We start from the raw sequence: 19,543 nt of genomic DNA, 5'->3' as shown, positions 1-19,543 counted from the left end.
TAGCTGGAAGCATCTGTGTTTGGGAATATTAGCCTGCACTGCCGAGCCCTCAGTGCTGTCATAAAGAGTCGATATTAAAGGTTCTGGCGGTCAAGATGTCAAAAAAGGGGAGGGGCTCAATTTCAGATCTGATACCCGAGAGACCACTAGGAGCCGCTGCACACACGCAGGACTGACGCAGACGGAGAGCACAGGCGTCAAAGCCAGTGGTCATAGTCATCTAAGCAAGCAGGGCTGCCGCCTGTCTTGGTCAGGTAACCCACTGCTGGCACAAAGGTTCTGACATAGACAGTTTAAGAGAGAAAGGTTTACTGCGGCTCACCGTTTCGAGGTTTCAGTTTATCGACAGCTGGCTCCGAGTCAGAAATGTCGTGGTGGAAAAGCAAGGCACAGGAGAACCGCTCAACTCCTGGCAATCGGAGCAAGAGGAACAGGAAGGGAGCCAAGGAGAATGGGACCACGGACTCAACACAGTCCCTATGTCCATGCTGCTGTGAGCCACCGAGACACACCCAGAAGTGTGCTTTCTCTCTCCCTCTCCTAGGTGTGTATAAGCCAGGCAAGCTGACAGTTAAGATTAACCATCCCATCGTCCATGAGCAGCGGAGGTGGGAATGATGGGAGAGTATGAAATGGTCAGTTATAACTGGGAAGAGAAAAGAAGAGAAGGAACGAGTACAATATGACTCCCACTTGTCCTACTTCCAAACTGCCTAGTGACACCGTCACAAAGAGACGGCAGAGCAGGGGTTCTGACAGTGTAAATCACAAATTCACTTCTGAGGCATATTTATATTCTTTGGAATACCTATGCTCTATAGGCAGTTGTGTGTTTCACAGAGAAATATGACTGGCAGGAGGTATGAGAACTGATGCCATGGGAGTGATGGATGAAATCAGGGATATCTGTGAGTGGTCGCTCAGGTAACACTCACTAGAGGCTATAGATCTTAAAATTTGTGGTTCACAGACACATTTGAGATTCCAGCAAAAGCAAGGGAGGCTGTCAGGAGAGAAATGTCACCTAGTATTTCACATGAGAGTTTAGTTGATTCTTGGGTCTAGGAGGAAGAGTGAGAAAATTAATCAGGAGGTCAAGAGGAAAAGGAGGGAAAAGGGAATCATGAAGGCAAAAAGGAAGGAAATGCATGGGAGAACCACACAGAGGCCGAATGAATGGCAGGCGGGTGCCTGACGAACCTGCCACAGAGGAGCACCCTTCCCTAAGTGAGCCGTTTATGTGGAACCGTGAAGAGTTAGCAGGAGTCGGGAAGTCTCTAGCGACTCTGTCAGGATGGACGAACGGAGCGAAGACACATGGCAGAGAACTATGTGTCTGCGGACCGGTGGGAAGAAAGGTGAAGATACAGGCACATTTCCCAGAGAAGCTGGTGTGGAATCAGATCCAGAGATCACACAGCTGCAGTGGCCTAGATGAAGAAGGGAACCGCAGGATCACCTAAGCCAGGACAGGATGAGGTCAGATAGATCTCCAATGCAGCTAGAAAAATTACTGAAAAAAAACTCTTAAGAAGACCTAAATTTTAGAAGCCAGTGTGGCCATCAACTTCTTTCCTCCTTCGTGTGGGATACAGCGCTGAACTAACCTAAGCCCCTCGTCTCATCTGTAAAGCAGAACTGAGCATCTGCATTTTGCGAGACTGGGGAAAGACTGGATTCTATAACATGTGAAAAGTTCTTGGCACAGTGAGATAGAGTGTCACATAACGAAGGTAAGAATTCATATTGATTAGGGTATCTCTCTGGGAGTCAAAGTAAAAGCTGGGGGTGAGTGAGGACAGAAAAAGGTGTGGCGGAGTGCCTGAAGAGGGCATGTGTGACATTTTGGGGAGAAGTGGGAAATGTGCTCATGTGGGTGGAGCTGTGGCCGGAGACCAGGACCAAGTAGGGGTCACCAGCCTACTGAGATCTGCGGTAGGCTCCCGATGGGCTCGCGTCACACACACGCAGAGACACTGACGGTAAGGACTGAGGAGACTGCCGAGGAGGGCACCAGGGGTTAGGCTTGAAGACATGACAACAAATCAAATGAAATACCTGGAAGGAAGTGAAAAAGGAGGGGACAATAAATCACAGGTGTTGTGGATGGATAAGGGGGAAAATAAACATAAATCCAAAACTGTTGATGCATTCACCTGCAAACAGAGCTGTTTCAGTGGGGTTAATGATGACTCTGTAGAGATTTCTAAAAGAACAGGGAGAAATTATATCATCTCTTGAGTGTTACTATAGTTTTAACAGAGTAGGAAATTGTTTTAAGCAAGAGCTATCTGCAAAATATACCAGATCACCTCAAAACACAAGCTGCAGGCCTGCCAAACTCACAAGTGGCTATTAAATGTTACAGCATGTGTCTAGACGTCCCCTCAAAGCCTCATGTGGTCATAGGTGGGGCTTTTCAGAGGTGGCTGGATCTACAGTGTGTGATGCTGGGATTAAGGGTGTGTGATTATTGAACCAGTTCACTGATTGGCTTGGTACTGCCCTAACCTTGTGGCCCAGACAGAGTATAAAAGGGGCAGAAAGAAGCTGCTACGGTCCCTTGCTTGCTTTAGCTGTCTTCTGCCTGCCATGAACTGTTTTTCCTCCGCCATACCACCCTGCCTTGGAGCCAGCCTACTATGGATTGAAACTTCTACAAACTGTGAGCTAAAATAAACCTTTCCTCGTTTTAACTCTACATGTTGGGTATTTGTTTCAGCAAAGAAAAGAAGTAATCAAGACAGATGTCAAAAGACCCTCTTTAAACATCAACAATGAAATATCAGAACTATATAAATAGACTTACAGCTAAAAACCCTAACATACAGGTGAAGAGAAAAATCACTTTTAGTATTTCTATTTACTCTAGAGATCTAATTACATGAGGAAATTATGTCATTTCTAAAGGTAAAAATAAATGATTCATCTAAGTACAGTTTTTCAAAACTAATGATGCATTTAATTCTGATGCATTTATCTTCCCATACAATATGATTTAACACTAAATTACTAACAAAATATCATTTCTAAGTCTCAATAAATCAGTATTGCAAAATGAAAAACACTCTGTTCACTGTTAAGATACATCACACACCAGAAAACTGGAATTGCAACTTTTGTTTAAAATTTGAAATACTGTGCTCAAGAGCCCCATCTGTTACCCTGCAATTTTTAACATTGCAATTAAATTAAGTGCAGTCTGATTTTAGAGTTAGAGTATAAATGTTGACATTGAATGGAAAGCAAGATGGTTGTTATCATGGTAAAATCATGAGTACAATCAATGATGGAATACACAGATTTTCAGTAACAAAAACAAAAACTGCTCATCAACTCTGGAGATTCGAGATTTTCCTGAAAAGTAAGTATGGAATAGAGCAGCATGATCCTAGCTCTTAAATGCCATCTCTATCAAAAACGTGTCAAGAAATTAATTTACTGTGCTACGGTAAGTTAGATCTAGGTGTTCACTTACAGAAATATCAGGTTAGTATTACTAAAGTACATTTTGCATTAATAATGCCTTAAATTGCCTATGCAGCAAGGATTTTAAAATCTGAACATTACATTCCTAGTCTGAGGAACAAGAATAAAGTTATAATGACAGAAGATATATTTAAAATAGTAAATGACAACAAAAGACATAAATGACTACAATTCTAGAATACTAGGTTAAAAGATGAATATTTATTGAATTCTTACCATTTTCAAAGGACAAGGAAGTACCTATAATACAGGGAACACAACAGTTTCTTTGCAAGTCATTTCACAATTGTTACAGGAAGGAAGGGACGGGGAACGTATTCAGCCCCTTGACTGCATTCAAGAGGGCTGTGCAGGGTTTCCTCCAGCATGCCGGGAACCCACGTGTCCTCCTTCACAAAAGAACTCACAAGAATAAAACAGGAACAACTGCTGCTGACTCTGCTTTCGTTTTGTTTTGTAGGTTCTTTTTTTTTCCCTTTTGTTTTTTGTTCTTAAATAGATCTGCTTAAGGGTGGGCAATATCAAATTTTAAACACATAAAGACAACACGAAAGGAAGGAGAGTGAGAACTTTCTCTGTAATGCTGGGAGAAGCTGCCACGTGATAGTGAGCTTAAAATGGTGTATTTACTAGAAGGAAAACCAAATACATTCATTCAAATGACTAAAAACACATATTGAAAGACAGTTATATTTGAAACATCAATTTACTAAATAGCCCTCTATGTCTTCAGTCTTTCATCTGTGTTAAATCAATCTGAGAAAAAGTGTGATCCAATTGATCTATTTCCACACTTACTGGGAAGGACCAATCAATACTGTTCTCAAAGCAGACAGTGAGCTGCATAGACTGTTGGTTGTTTTCACTTAATGGGATTTCTTCTCAGGGGGTCTGATGCAGTTGACCTGTACTGAAAATGGTGCCACAACCCAATCAAGGCTAAATATTCACACAAAAAATTTAAAATCAACAAATAATAAATAAATAAGTAAAAATACTAACAGTATGTCTAATCTCTCCTCTTTGTATCCTCCAAGGAATATGTGAGACATTCACAAGGAAACACTGAAAAAAAGCTCCACAAAATTCAACGTCACTAGAGCCAAAGGCCAGTCGTCTTGCAGAGCCAACTTGAAGAAATAACGAGGAAGGATCAAACTATCATGCAGTTTTGATGCCACCACATCATAAATTCAAAACCTGAGCTTCCAGGTCCAGGGGTGGGGTCGGGGGTGGGAATCCTAGTATACTGATTTAACTCTTTCCAAAATTAGGTGTGTTTTTTTTTTTTAATCCTTCCAAAAGACTTCCTATAACTAGACAATGTGGGCTGTGTGTTGGTAAACAGTCTAGCTCAGGAAAAGGCAGGACGCTGGGTAAAGATAACCAGGAAGAACCTCTTCCTTGCTGGGGATATAGCTCAGTGGCACAAGCGCCTGCCTGGCAAATGCAAGGTCCTCAGTTCGATTCCTACTACCAAAAAAAAAAACCCCATCCTTGGACTGACCTAAAAGTCAGAATCAGCATTCCCTGAAACCCTTCTCACCATCCAGAAATATTATTCTTCTATATTACTACCATTTCCAGTAACTACCACTTTTTAAGTTTTAACTCACTTTTTATCGAGTATAACTGACGAACTCATATATATTTAAGGAGTACAAGTTTTGAGATACATACACATGGTGAAATTATTAGAGTCAAGCTAATTACCACACCCACCAGTGTATGTACATATAGCAATTCTTCGTTGCTTCTCCTCAGAAATATTTTACAGTAGCACAAATCAAAACAAAAAGTATTACAAAGAGAAAAATGTGTTCATCATCTCACGCCCAGAGACAGATTAAAATTGAACACCATTCTAAACAATTTGACATCTCTATCCAGTAATATACTTTTTTAAACAAAAAAATGGCAATTCTGTACCTACCTTTTTGTGACCTGCTATTTCACTTAACAAAGTATAGAGAACGACTTTTCATCTTAATAAGTTTATATCAGCATCATGATCTCCTAAATTAGTAGCCCATTACCTTTTCTTACACCTCCTTATTTTGTCTAATAATAGTTTCCTTTCTACTCCCCAGTCATCTTTTCTAGATTCTACATACTGGGGGAAACATAATATTTGTCCTTCTGAGCACAGGTTGTTTCACTTAACATGATCATGAGCTACATCCCCTTTCTATAAATGATGTAATTCCATTTTTCTTTATCACTGAATGATGTTCCACCGTGTCCATATACCACATTTTCTTCAGTCATTCATCTATGGACACCTAGGCTGGTTCCACAGCTTGGTTACTGTGAATTGTGCTGCAATAACTAGGTATACAAGTTTCACTACACTATGCTCACTTCAATTCCTGGTATAATAAGGACTGGTACAGGTGGATAAAATGGTAATTCTAATTTTAGTTAGCTTTTTAAAAAATATTTGTTATCCTAAGCCACACACTCAACTACTATGATATTATTAAAATAAGGTCTAAAATTCCTTTCAAAGCTAAATATAAATAACATTATTTATAGAAAGCAGTATATTGCTTTGGTTAAGCATATGAGCTTGGAAGTCAAGCAGTCTCTACTTGTATCTAGGTTTCTCCAGAATCCTTGTTTCCTCTGTGAACAAGGATTACAGGCCCTACTTAGCTTACACTACTATTTTGAGAGTTGACGAAGTTAGTGTGTGTAAAGCAGGTAGAGTAGCCACCAACAATGTATAAGAACTCAATCTGGGGGCTGGGGATTTAGCTCAGCGGCAAAAGCGCCTGCCTGGCAAGTGCAAGGTCATGAGTTCGGTTCCCGGTACCGGAGAAAAACCAAAAAAAAAAAAAAAAAGAACTCAATCAACTCAGTCACTGGTGTTATTTAAAAAAACAATTCAGGGCTCCCTTTCACTTGTAGTTATAATCTGGTTTTTGGATGTTCCCCTAAAGCCCATAGGTAAAGGCCTACTTGGCAGATTGTGGAGCTACTGAAAGTGATAGAACCGCTAGCACACGGGGCATAGTGGAAGGAAGTTGGTTCATGGGGCTGTGCCCTGAGAGGCTTAATGCAATCCCAGCCCCTTACTCTCTTTCTCTCTCTCTTTTACTTCTTGGCCACAACAAGGGGAGCATCTTCCTCTGCCACAAGCTTCCACCATGAAGCACTGTACTGCCACAGGCCAAAAACCAAAGGAACAACTGACCATGGACTGAACTATCTGGAACTGCGGTCCAAAAGAAACCTTCCCTCCTTTTAAATTGTTTCCTTCAGGTACTTTGTCACAGCAATGGAAATCTGACTAACACACTTGCTTCAAAGACTAAAAGCCAACTGAGTATAAGTACAAGAACAGAGACAATCCCCGAATATTTCTCCCAAAGACTAATTTCATCAGCTGGAGCTCAGACTAGGAACAGAATGATACTTATGTTCCAAGGTTGGCCCATAAAGGTCTTTCGTTGTTTATTGGTTTGCTTATCTAAAGGACTGATGTTCCAGCTTGCATTTTGCATCCTACAATCAGGAAATTCTGTTGTGCAAAAGATAAATGATTTTCTTTGTAGAGGAAACAGTAGTTTCTCTGAAGGGCTTTGTCCTAGAATGATATCTAAATATTATCTCTAGAAAGAGTAATTCATTTCATACTAAGACTAATTGATACTAAAAATATCTACTCAATCCATTAAAGATAGGTACTAATTCACTTACAACTCACCCTCCAAAATACCACAGACTATTTCTCACCACTTATTTCTTTTGGATATGTCTCCACCAGGTTTTCAAACCCAACGAAGGTAGGCAAATAAAAACAAAACTATTTTGCAAAGCTTTACATTCTGAGTGAATACAGACATCTCAACACAGGAAGATAATGGCCCACCTACTTTTACAGCCTCTAATCAGTTACAGCAAGCTCAGAAACTGAGAATCTTGCTCTTATCAGAATGCATTAACTCCACTTCCAGTACATCCACTTACTCAGAAAAGAAATCTGAGGGTCAGTTCTGAAATCTTCAACCCAAGTTATCAACCTATCATCAACCCATGTGAAATCAACCACCAGAACATATTTTTAACCTGTCCATCTTTCCTCATCTTCCTAGTTGAAGACTGCTATCTTGTTGTAAGCAACACATACCCATTCCCTAGATTCTAAATGAACCTCTTCGTTTTTGTTCGCTTTTGTTTTTGCTTTTGTTTTTGTTTTTGTCTTTTGGTACTGGGAGTAGAGTATAGGACCTTCCACTTGCCAGGCAGGCCCAGTGCCACTGAGCTATATCCCCAGCCTAAATGAACCTCTTTGAACAAAACACATAACTTTGCCACCGTATTTATGATAAAATGCTAGGCACTAAGAAAGTACCTATATATTCTTCTGGCCTACGTTAATACTCTAATTTTCATGGGGCTAATATATATGAAATTATATTTATTTATATAATCATTTAATGGATAAATGGTAAACATACTGATGACAAGAGTACGTCTGCATTTTCAGCATTTGTACTTAGCATCTAATGGTTTCTGATCCATAATTGGTTCGCAATAAGCATTTTAATGCTTAAAAAGCAATCCCTAAAACCTCTACTAAACTGAGAATCTGCCTGACAAATAAATAAATATATTCAGCAAATTATGTGTTTAGTATTATCAGCATTGACATAAAACGATTTTGCTTTTTATTTCTTTCTTGAATTGGCAATCACAGTCCCAGAGATCTTCCCAGAGCATGAGCTCAGATATGAAAATGAACTGAAGAAAGTGCTTCAGCTAAACATCGTTTACTAAATTTCTATTATACTGAAGTTCACAAGTTCGTGCCAGACATAAGGAAATGAACTGAACTTCCTTGTACAGCTGGCCTTAGGAGAATATGCAATCTTTCAGATAGGCTCCCCCAGAGGTAGATCGATGCTTTTCTCTAGCTTCAGGAAGCACCCAGCATCTCTCTGAAATGTAATCAGTGGCTTAATTTTCAATGTGCTGAATTTTATGACTATTACTAATGTGTATATACACTTGTGTAAGCTTTGCAAATGAAAGAACATAAATAATTCTTAATTGATATTGAACTTGAGATTTGTTTTGCAATTACAGAACGTAATTCCAACACTGTAGAAATGTAACGCTTTTTCAACAAAGTAATAAAATTATTTTAGAAAACCAAAATTAGTGAAAAGTGGAACTCTAACTCACTCTTCCAATTTGATTGTTCGAGTGCATACTAAGAATAGACAAAATAATATTATTTGTATATGTATACCACTGAATTTACATAATGCAATCAAGTTTAGTTTAATATTATCCTTTCCCTGACCTTGCTGAATTCCTAACTTCACAGACAAGAGACAGAAAGATAAAAGACGGAGAGAAGTGGGGGTTGGGGGAAGAGGGAGGGAAAGGGCACAGAAGAATAGGGAGGAAGGGGGAAGAGATCAGTAAATGATTTGATTTAAAAGGTCTTTCCTAAAAGATATTGGCTATTTTTAATAACAATAATATTAACATTAATATTAGCCACTCTTGAGCATTTACTAAATTCCAGCGTTCTCCATGACAAATGTGTTATGTAAGTATTACTATTTCTTAGAACATAAGGTGTTTTAACTGGAGCTGAGAGATTTAAAGCACTCTGCTTAGTCTACAGACAACAGCAAACTGAAGTCTCATGTCCTCCAAAGCTTATGTACGGCTCACCTGTTACACGGCTCTAGATCAAGTTCTTCATGATACAAATGTGACGCACACATTTGGAAACATATACTGTCGTTTGGATCTTACGTATCCCCCAAAGGTCCACAGGCAAAGAAGGCTTAGTCCTGAGAGTGGCGCAATGAGGAGGTGGTGGATACTCTAAGCGGCCAGGCAGGCAGAGTAGGAGACTTTTAGGTTATTGCAGGTGTGACCCTCCCAGAAGCTAATGGGACCCTGGCCCCTTCCCAGCCATAAAATGAGTGGTTTTGTCTGTCAGGGACTCCAGGGAATGAACAGCTGCCTCGCTACAAACCCCAAAGCAGGGAGTCCAACTGGTCACAGAATGGACCCTTCCTCTCCATACTTTGAATCAAAATAAGTATTTTCTAAGTGGATTATCTCAGGTATTTGCTGCAGTGACAGGAAGCTGAATAGGACAATACAGACGTAAAAATGTAACACGGCATATCAACTTGGTAGCACAGGTGAGACTAAAAACACCATCTCTGATTCCAACCCAATATTCTTTCCACTAACGTACATTAGCATATAAAGTATCATCCTAATTTGCAGGGAATTTAATAATAAAGATGACTTTGAGAATAAAAATTTTTCTCAAAGTTGACTCTATTTTCACATGCAAAAAGCAGCACAATAAAGGCATGCCTCTTCTTCACTGTCAGTTTTTACAGCACAAAGCCTGTCCATCCCCCTACCCTTCACCCTCTTGGTCCTCCACAGTGAAACTGCATCTCTGAGCCCATTCGCAGGCCCCACCCAGCTTTCAGGACACGCCCGTATTTACGTCAGCTCTGAGCGGGGAATTTACAATAGCTGAATTCCTGAACTTCCTTTCCGCTGTGTTCTTCTCTGCACACCTCTCTTGTTGAGTTTCAGCACCTGCCTGCTTCTGTGCTCGAACCCTGTGTCAGTCAGGGATCCTGTATCTATTACTTCCAATCTGGTCTGATCATCTGCCAGCAAGTCCTCATCTCTGCGCTCTGCACCACTGTAAGGACACCCCACTCACTAACCCATTTTGGATCCCTCCCTATCTCCACCCACAACTGTCTAGAGCAAACTACTGCCAGCCCATAAAGAACAAGAGCAGACTTTTCCTCCACCACTTCTTTAACCAAAACAACTGATCAGCCAGTTACCCCGGGTTCCTGCTTCTCCCCAGAGTAAGAAACTGCTTTCTAATCACTAGTCCAGGCCTTCTTGCCCCATCTTTTTATACAGACCCAATCTTCCCTGGCGGAGAGCAAGAGGAACGCACAGATCTATTACTTGATGAACATAATAAATGTTTTCCCTCAAATGGAGAGAATGGCAATCTTTCTTCAACTGGTGCTGATTCCAGCATTTTAAAAAGCTTTGCTGAATTCATCAGTGAGATCCCTAAAGATAGACAAAGTAAGGCTCTCTGACAGCATCACACAGAAAATTGGATACAATCTCACAGCATGGGAAAACACACTGCTGAGTGGGAATAATGCTACATAATAATGGGACGACCTAAAGAGAGAAGCTGATGAATCACAGGCAGGCGGAGTAACGGCTGCAGACAAGTTAAGAAGCACAAGACTCACTGTAGCAGAGCTGAGGGAGAAGACTGAAAGTACAGGGTGAATTAGGGTATGAGAAATGCACTTGTGCAAAGGTCAAAGCCAAGAGAACAGATGAGTGGAAACTGTGAAAATCTTGAGCTGGCATTGAAAGATCAATTAATGCATTAAAAAATAAAATGAAGAGCACCAGGCTCAAATCATTTCACTTCAGTTCTCCAAAAATATTTAAAAATAATAATTTTCATAACCACAATGAAATGAGAAAATCTAATTTTCAAATGACAACAATACAAAGCAGAAGAGTAAAATGCCTTAAATTTAAATTCAAATTCTGATTACTTAATAAGGCATGAGGCTGCACACAAGAAAATACTCTTTCTTTGCAGCAAACCTCACTTAGGCATCAAACACTTGACAAATAATAATGTAGAACTCTAGATGGTCTTCTTTAAATCTCCAAATTTTAGCTATCATCAATTTAAACAGACTATCTCTGAGGAGATACTACAGCACAACTGCAATTAAGAAGCTGGAATAGATTATCCTGAATGCCTTGTCAGAAAGTAATTTAAGGCTGGGGATTTAGCTCAGCGGCACAGCGCCTGCCTGGCAAGCGCGAGGTCATGAGTTCGATTTCCGGTACCAGGAAAAAAAAACCAGAAAAATATATACATAGAAAATAATTTAATCTAGGCCACTTATAAAGATGACAACAAAGGAATGTTTTGAATAATTCAGAACATAAATGGTAAACTAATTGGAAAACAAATCTCTAAAACTAATTAGTAAATAAGAGCTAAATCAGTTGGCTAATGCTATTTAAATAACATTTGGGATGCAGGAAGACTTTTAAAATTCAAGATAGGTCAATCTGATACAGTGTGGGTGGACCGTCTTGGCCGCAGTTGAGAAGCCTATACCCACCCGGATGAGGAAGATCACCTTCCTCCAGGAGAGTCAACAGAAGGGTGGCAAACTATCTGTAGCCACAAGGGGCAATTCGTGGTGAGCAATAAGGTGTCTATGACTGTCCTTCCAGGTTTAACTGGAAGGGAAGACGGGCCACAGGCGGCTCACTGGGAGGAAGAGCAGGACCAGGGGAGTTCACAGGAACTACAGGAAGACACGTCAGATCTACATCTTAAACACCTATCAATTCCCCCAATGTGAAATACATCATTTCTGCCATAATTTCCGCTATGTTTATATCTTGTGTGATTATTTTCTATTTTATATCAGCTTTAGGAGTTGTCAACCAGCTTACTGTCAGAGGGGAAAAAGTAATCTTCCTAACCTTGTGTCATCAATATTCTCCCTGACTCACGCTTTCCTCCAAAGCCATTTGATCCGCCACTAAAATATCCCGTCTTTCCCCCTTCCCATGAGGCCTCACCATTTGCACGTTACACTGATTCTGGAAGGAAGTCATAGCTACGGGAAAGGACGCCGCTGAGCAGGAGTCAGCAAGGATGAATGTGGGATCCAAAATGGTCCACCTGCTTTGCAGGGCTGCTGTGACACAATGGGTAGACACAGCTCCCAGATGACGGGACTTCCCTCAACCCAAATGTGCTTTTGCAAACGAAAAGCATGAATGGTTTTGGCCTTTTTCATTTGGAGCTGTGCAAGGGAGCATGTTACTCATGTTACTAGATGCTTAACTTCATGCTAACACCAGGTTCCACTGGAACTTACTCTAATCCACACGTTCTTTCTCCAGATTCACGCTTCTCTCAGTGTTCAAGTTTTTCATAAAAGTCTTTCTTGAGCAAGTGGATAAATGACTACAAAATTTCTCCAATCCAGTGTTCAGCCACTGAGGTGACAATACATAAGCAGACCACTGGATGCTTTAAATACCAAAGCCAAATGCCCACCCACCAGCAAAGGAATCACATTCTGTTTCACTCTTCTATTTTCAATGAATCTTTCCTATTTGATTTCCCACTCTCTGCACTTTCTTCCCTTCCATTTACCTTAAGTATCTCATTTAATTCCCCCATATAATACATGCCCATTCTGCAATTCCTACAGTTTTGATTCTTTGCTTCTCTTTTATAGCTCGTCTCTGTGCTACAGTCATGCCCTGCATTTCATTACCCACTCAGCACTTGCCTAGCTGAGCTTTCTCTCAGGAATATCTAAAAATGTCCCACTGCTCAATTTTAAACCTTTGCTCATTTATGTGCCTGAGAGGACTTCAGCAAGGTCAAAGACTAAATAAAAGATTAGTTACATACATATTCTTAGAAAATGAACGGTGTATTTTTCTGTAAGAGATATAACACGGACACTTTCAATAGTTATCTAAATTTCAAAATACCCTACTGACGAAACACAACACGTAGCTTCAGCAGATCATATGAACAGGTTAGCAAACTGTCTGCCTGTCCTACCCCATCCTCAGCCAGACTTAAGAAAAACCCAAAATCTATCTCATCCTTTCTCATTATGTAAAATGATCATGACTCCACTACCAGTCAGTTCCTCCAACCTTTCATATTCTTCCAATCATTAACCTAGATATCTTCCCCTTTTAGCATAAATTGGTTTTTGTTGGTTTCGTCTAGAGAAAATTTTCAATCAGTTGACCAAGGGCCACACTCTTATGTTATATTGGATTTACCAGTAGCCTAACCAATATAATATCAACTTCCTAACATGCTTCAAAATAGTAAATAGGATTTTATTTTCACTGTGAAAAATTATTTGTAATTTAACAGTGTTCTGAACTTAGATTATGAGTTCCTTTTACAGAGAAAAGAGCAGTTAGAAATTTCAGGAAAATCACCCATTTAAACATACGAATGCCAATTCACAGAAATTTTTGTATTTTGTTGCTCTGGTCTGAGACGAAAATGTGGTATTTTATTTGCTTTTGTTTTGTCTTTAATGTTAAATGCACTTTTAAGGTAATGTGTATACATTTTTTTTTCCACCAAAAAAAGGTAAATGGCATATAGTAGTGTATGCCTATCATCCCAGCTACTTAGGAGGCTCAGGAAGGAGGATCATAAATTCCAGGACAGGCTGGATGACTTAAGAAGACCCTGTTGCAACAACAACAACAACAAAAAAAAAAAACAGGGAAGTAGGTAGACCTAGGGAGTCTTCCAATAATCCTTGTGGGCCCTACTACAAAATACAATAAGAATCATAAGCATTTAATAAAATAGTTTTATTGGCTTTATGAATTACTTTTTAGTTATTAAAGTTAGCATAAATATACTTTATATAAATAAACATCAAACTCCTATAAATCCCGGGAAATAATTGCATTTAAAAATATTATTTAAAAAGAGGTGTTAATATGTGTAAGTTTTCACACTGACAGTTGGAAACAGTTTTCTAAGAAAATCTAGTTAAACAAAAGAAGTTAACTTAATAGACTTCTTATTAGCTTAAGAAATTCCTACACAGAACTGAACACATTCATCAAAAAGGGTATGTTGGCCACTTCCAGTATCTGATTTCAGAAATGAACAGATTTATGAGGTTCTGACACGTTTATTTTGTGAGTTTGAGATGCTTAAAAAATAATGAAGTCAGAGACTTAAATTTTCTAAAAATCTTTTGATACTGTGATTGATTCTGTAATTGCTGTACCGTTCTTCTGAGAGCTTCTGATTTTTGTGAAGAAATGAATGAATCCAAATAATTTAGGAAGGGACAGGAAGCGGAAGTGGAGGAAAGGTACAGAGAAAATTTCCAGAGTCTGTTTTCCCTCTTATTAGGAACGGGAGAAAACAGAATCACCCCATGCAGTTGGCCTGAAAACTAAACATGATGCCAGTAATTGGACAGGGTGGAAGGCATAATTCATAATAATTGCCTTCCCTCCACATTTACTCACTCACAGCTTGCTCTATGGATCACTTCATATCAAAACTCATCATTAAAATCTCAATCACCGAAATATATTCATAACAATGCTGCCTATGGCTCCTGACAAAAGGAATAAAATCTCTTTTTCAACAAATTCAAAATCTAACAGTTAATCATAAAACCAAAAAAGGAAAACAACACATTTCCTTGTTTAAATCTGATCATTTCATCTTGTGAACATTTTTGTAGCACGGCGTATGACAGCTGAAGTATAAATTGTGCTTTACAAATATATTAAAATTATTGGAAGAAAAACGTTGCAACAAAATTTTAAAACCCATTTTTGTTCTACAACTGTGTGTTTATAAATTCCAAAGTGCCAAAACAGAAACAGAAAGCTAGACATTTCATTATCTAAGTTAAAAAATACTTACACTATTGGTTTTTCCAGGCGACTTCCCTGTGAACCAACAATCTCCCCCAATGTACAAAACACTTGTCCCAGAAAGTCCTAAAATAGATAAAAGGATTAAAGCTCATAAGTCCCCAAACTATTTTTACAGGCTGTCATTTTGTACATCACATTTGCATTGCTTTATTGCTGAAATACTGAATTTGTAACTTTCAGTAATAAAATAAGCACAATATAAATTAATTTTAGCAAGTAATTTTCTAAAAGCCTGCATGGGATTTTGAGTTAATGTCATTGCATTTCTATTTTCTTTATGTTTTCCTTAAGATGAAAAAATTAAAATAACAATAAAACAGAGTTTCAAAACAGGTTAGTAGGAGAGTTATAGTAATTAATATATTGCATATTGTTGTCTTCACAGTAGTTATTCAGAGTACAAGATATAGGTATGACATCTGCCCAAACAATGTTAGCACCAATCTTTCTTTTCAATGAACTAAGAGAAATTAGCTGTGTAACTATCTGAACTATCTTGTATGTAAGTATTTTTTTTCTTTTTCCCTTCCTTTCTTTCCTCTTTCCCCATCACAGTTTGTCTTTTCCTTCCAAAGAGTTTCTCTCCAATTTATAGTATCTGTTGTACATTTTGGATCTGATTTATTGTTCACTTTCTCAGATTAGTGAGACAATACAATGTTTATACATATGGGTCTGATTTATTTCACTTATGAATATGGTCTCAAGTTGCATCCATTTACCTATAAAAGTCTCCAGTTTATCCTTCTTTCTGGCTGAGTAGTACTCAGTTACATATAAAAAAAATCTTTTTTATCCATTCTTTGGTTGATGGCCATTTAGGTTGTTTCCAAGATTTTGTTATGGTAAATTGTGCTGCTATAAACATTGGTGTACATATATCACTGTGGTATGATGCATTTCATTCTTCTGGGAAAATACCCACAAGGGGAATAGCTGGGTCAAATGGGACCACTAATCCTAGTTTTCTAAGGAAATGCCACACTGATCTCCACAGTGCTTACACCAGTCTACACTCCCATCAACAGTGGAGAAGGGTTCCTTTTTCCCAATAGCCCCGCCAGCATTTGTTATTGGCTGATTTTTTTTTTATGATAACCATTCTTTCTGAGGTGAGATAGAATCTTAACATTGTTTTAACTTACATGTCTCAAATGACCAATGATGTTGAACACTTTCTTATGCATTTATTTGCCATTTATATTTCTTCATCTGAGAAGTGTGTATTCATCTCAGATGTTCATTTTTGGACTGGGTCTTTGGAAACATAAGAAACCCAGAATAGCTACAGCAATTCTGGACAACAAAAACAAGTCCGGGGACATCACAATCCAAACCTGAAATTATACTATGAAGCTACTGTGATAGTAAAATCAGCATGGTAGTGGCAAAAAAAAAAAAAAAAAAAAAAAAAAGATGTGTAAGGATCAGTGGAACAGAATAGAAGATGTAAACACACTCAGCTACCTTATCTTTGACAGAGGGGCCCAACATGTTCCCTAGAAAAAGATAGCTTCTGTAATAAATGATGCTAGAAAAACTGGCTTTCCCTATGCTGAAGACTAAAACTAGACCCATGTCTATCTCTAAACTAAAGGCAAAATGCATCAAACATCTAAATATTAAAATAGAAACACTAAATCTACTGGAAGAGAAAATAGGTAGAAATAGGCATGAATAGAGACTTCATGAACAAATCCCACACTGAAAGGGAAATATTGCAAAGAACCAACAAATGGGATCTCACCTTATTAAACAGCTTTGGCACAACAAAAGAAATCACCAATAGGGGCTGGGGATTTAGCTCAGCGGCACAGCGCCTGCCTGGCAAGCGCAAGGTCATGAGTTCAATTCCTGATACCGGAAGAAAAACAAACTAAAAAAAAAAAAAAAAAAAAAGAAATCACCAACAGGGTGAAAAAACTTCCCACAGAGTGGGAAAAAATTATAACCACTTGCCCTTCAGACAAAGGACTTATATCTAGAATATATAAAGAATTTCTTTATGTTTTAAATTGCAATGAAAATGGAAAAATTTTTGAGGTTTTAAATGCCAACTGGCTTGACTTTGGATGTCTATAAAACTTTTAACCTACTGGTTAATGGGACAAATTAAGAATACACGTGGCAGAAGTAGTTAATGATCCCAGCACCAGTTAGAGAAAAGCAGTGTGAAGTGGAGTCCACAACCAGGGTCCGGAGCCACACTGCCAGGTGTCCACTCCAGTACCCCCACTGATCACCTGCAATTATAGACAGTAAGTTTCTCCAGTTTCCTCCTATTGCAATGGCACTAGAACCCCTCCACAGGGTTGTTTTGAGGGTTCAATGAGTTATTTTTTGAATTGCTATTAGCATATAGTAAGGACATAAAAAGGTGTTAGGTAAAATAGATACACTGTTTATTTACATACAACTAGAAAATTCATATTTTCTTTTCCTTTTTTGTTACCAGGAATTGAACTCAGGACCTCACTTTTGCCAGGCAGGTGCTGTGCCACTGAGCTACATCACTGTGGTATGATGCATTTCATTCTTCTGGAAAAATGCCCAGAGGGGAAATAGCTGGGTTGAATGAGACCACTAATCCTAGTTTTTTAAGGAAACTCACACTGCTTTCAAGATTCGGAATTACTTTGCAAACTGAGAGATCTGAATTTCACACATAAAAAACTAATATTCTAGGAATTTTTTTATGTTTTAAGTAGTTAGTAAATAGCAGAACCAGCTCATATATTCTGATGCTAGACTGATACTAGCTAATATTTTTTTGTTTTTCTCCTTGTTTTGTTTGTTTTCTGAGACAGGTCTCACTACATAGGCAGGCTGGTCTTGAACTTGTTTATGTAGCCGAGGATGGCCTAGAACTCAAGCGATCTTCCTGTCTCAGCCTCTTGAGTGCTGGAATTACAGTTGTGTGCCACCACTCCGGGCACTACCTAAGAATTTAAAGACCTTTAATGCAAGGAGGAGTGTTTTGAGGAAGGTTCATGGCAACATGTCTTTTAGAGTAATTAATTTTTTAAAAGCTATTTGAAAACTATTCTAAAAAACTATTCACCACAGTTTTTGATTGTACCTCATATGGGCTAAACGGGACAGGCTTGTGTTTCTTCCTGAAACAGTTCCCTGTTTTCTTTACCCACAAATGCGGATGGTATTTGAACCCTTTTCTGTGAACATGTGTGGTTGCATTTTATTTAACAGGCTTATCCCCTCATTCCTCCCACTTTCTGAAGCAGTTCTGGAAGTGCTCTTTTGTGAGTGTCTTTAGCCGCTATGGCTGTCCTCAACCAATTCAAAATATTGACCTTCCATGGTCATTTTCTGTTTGGGAAAGAGCCAGAAGACACACGGTGCCAGATCCAGTGAATAAGATGCTTGAGGACAACATAATTGTATTCAGAACCTTGGATGGTACCTGGAAGTGGCATTCATGGTACTTTTGAAAAAGGATCTCCACAACTGCTTCAGAAAGCAGCAAAAATGAGGGGATAGGTATGTACAAAGGAAAGGGTGATCGTTTGAGGGAGATCAATTGCAATGTATCTTTTACTATAACATTTTTTAAAAATGTAAACATTCACTGTAAATTTTGAGCAGCCCTCGTGTGATTCAAAAAACTACTCTGTCCTAAAGCAGAATGTGAGAGAGCTTCCTGACTTGCTTATGCAGTGAACTGGCTCAGGAGAAGCCCTAAGAAGGATAAACAAAAGACTAAAGCAAAACTATAACAATAATAAAAAATAATAGTAACTTTTAGCAAATACAGTAAACAAATGTATATATTAAATACAAAAGGCATTATACTTACTTCACTACTTCACTGAAGTCAGAGACAAGACTGTTCTCAGAAATAAATAAACAAATATATAAAGAAATTATACCAATCGTGCTTAGGAAACTAGCATCGCCCCGCTCTTCGAATAAGAGAACTGACACACAGAGAAAGTGAGTAACTCAGAGTCATGTATGTGTAGGCTCAGCAGTCTAAATCCAAGGCTCGTTCACCCACACACCACACCAAACCTTGCTGTTTCTCTGCTTCTAGCCTAAAAAGAAAAATGAGAACCAGCTACACAAAGCCTAGCAAGCTGCAAAAATAAAATCTATGTTATTTGGTGGGGAAAAAGGGGAGCAAAGAACACTCCAAACCAAAAGAGGCAGGGAAAGACATCCTTAAACTATGACAGCCTGGGAAATATTTTTCCCAAAGAAGGGAGTCTTGAGGGCCGGATGGAATTCTTACTGTGGAGAAGAGGACTGGAAACTCAAGTCTTACAAAACAGATCAGAGTTACAGGAAAGAAAGAAATGAGAAAAGGAGCTCACGGAGATGAAATACCAGACTAAGGAAGACCTTCTGGGCTCCACACGAGCTGCTGTAGCGTAATCAGAAGCAACTAGAAGCTGTGGTGATGCGGAGACACCTTTAGAACCACCACTATGTGCCTTCAGAAAGGAAGAGTGTGCCAACCACCATCAGAACAGCGCCCCTGCAGGTAGGCGGGGGAGGGGAGAAA

At 38.9% G+C, this 19,543-nt stretch overlaps 1 protein-coding gene across 1 annotated transcript in view; it reads right to left on the bottom strand.

Annotated features, from left to right (window-relative positions):
• The window catches only part of Cpne8 (copine VIII), a 191,003-nt gene that overhangs the window by 119,374 nt on the left and 52,086 nt on the right, over positions 1–19,543 (bottom strand). The window contains exon 9 of the mRNA XM_005407109.2: positions 15,008–15,084. Within this exon, the coding sequence (XP_005407166.2) occupies positions 15,008–15,084 (77 nt within the window). The remainder of the gene's footprint in view (positions 1–15,007; positions 15,085–19,543) is intronic.

Source organism: Chinchilla lanigera, unplaced genomic scaffold (genome assembly GCF_000276665.1).
Source record: "Chinchilla lanigera isolate Chin_1 unplaced genomic scaffold, ChiLan1.0 scaffold00104, whole genome shotgun sequence".
In the NCBI taxonomy this organism is placed as follows: domain Eukaryota; kingdom Metazoa; phylum Chordata; class Mammalia; order Rodentia; family Chinchillidae; genus Chinchilla; species Chinchilla lanigera.
The sequence above is the reverse complement of the archived record's forward strand: the minus strand, read 5'-3'. Positions and strand labels throughout refer to the sequence as shown.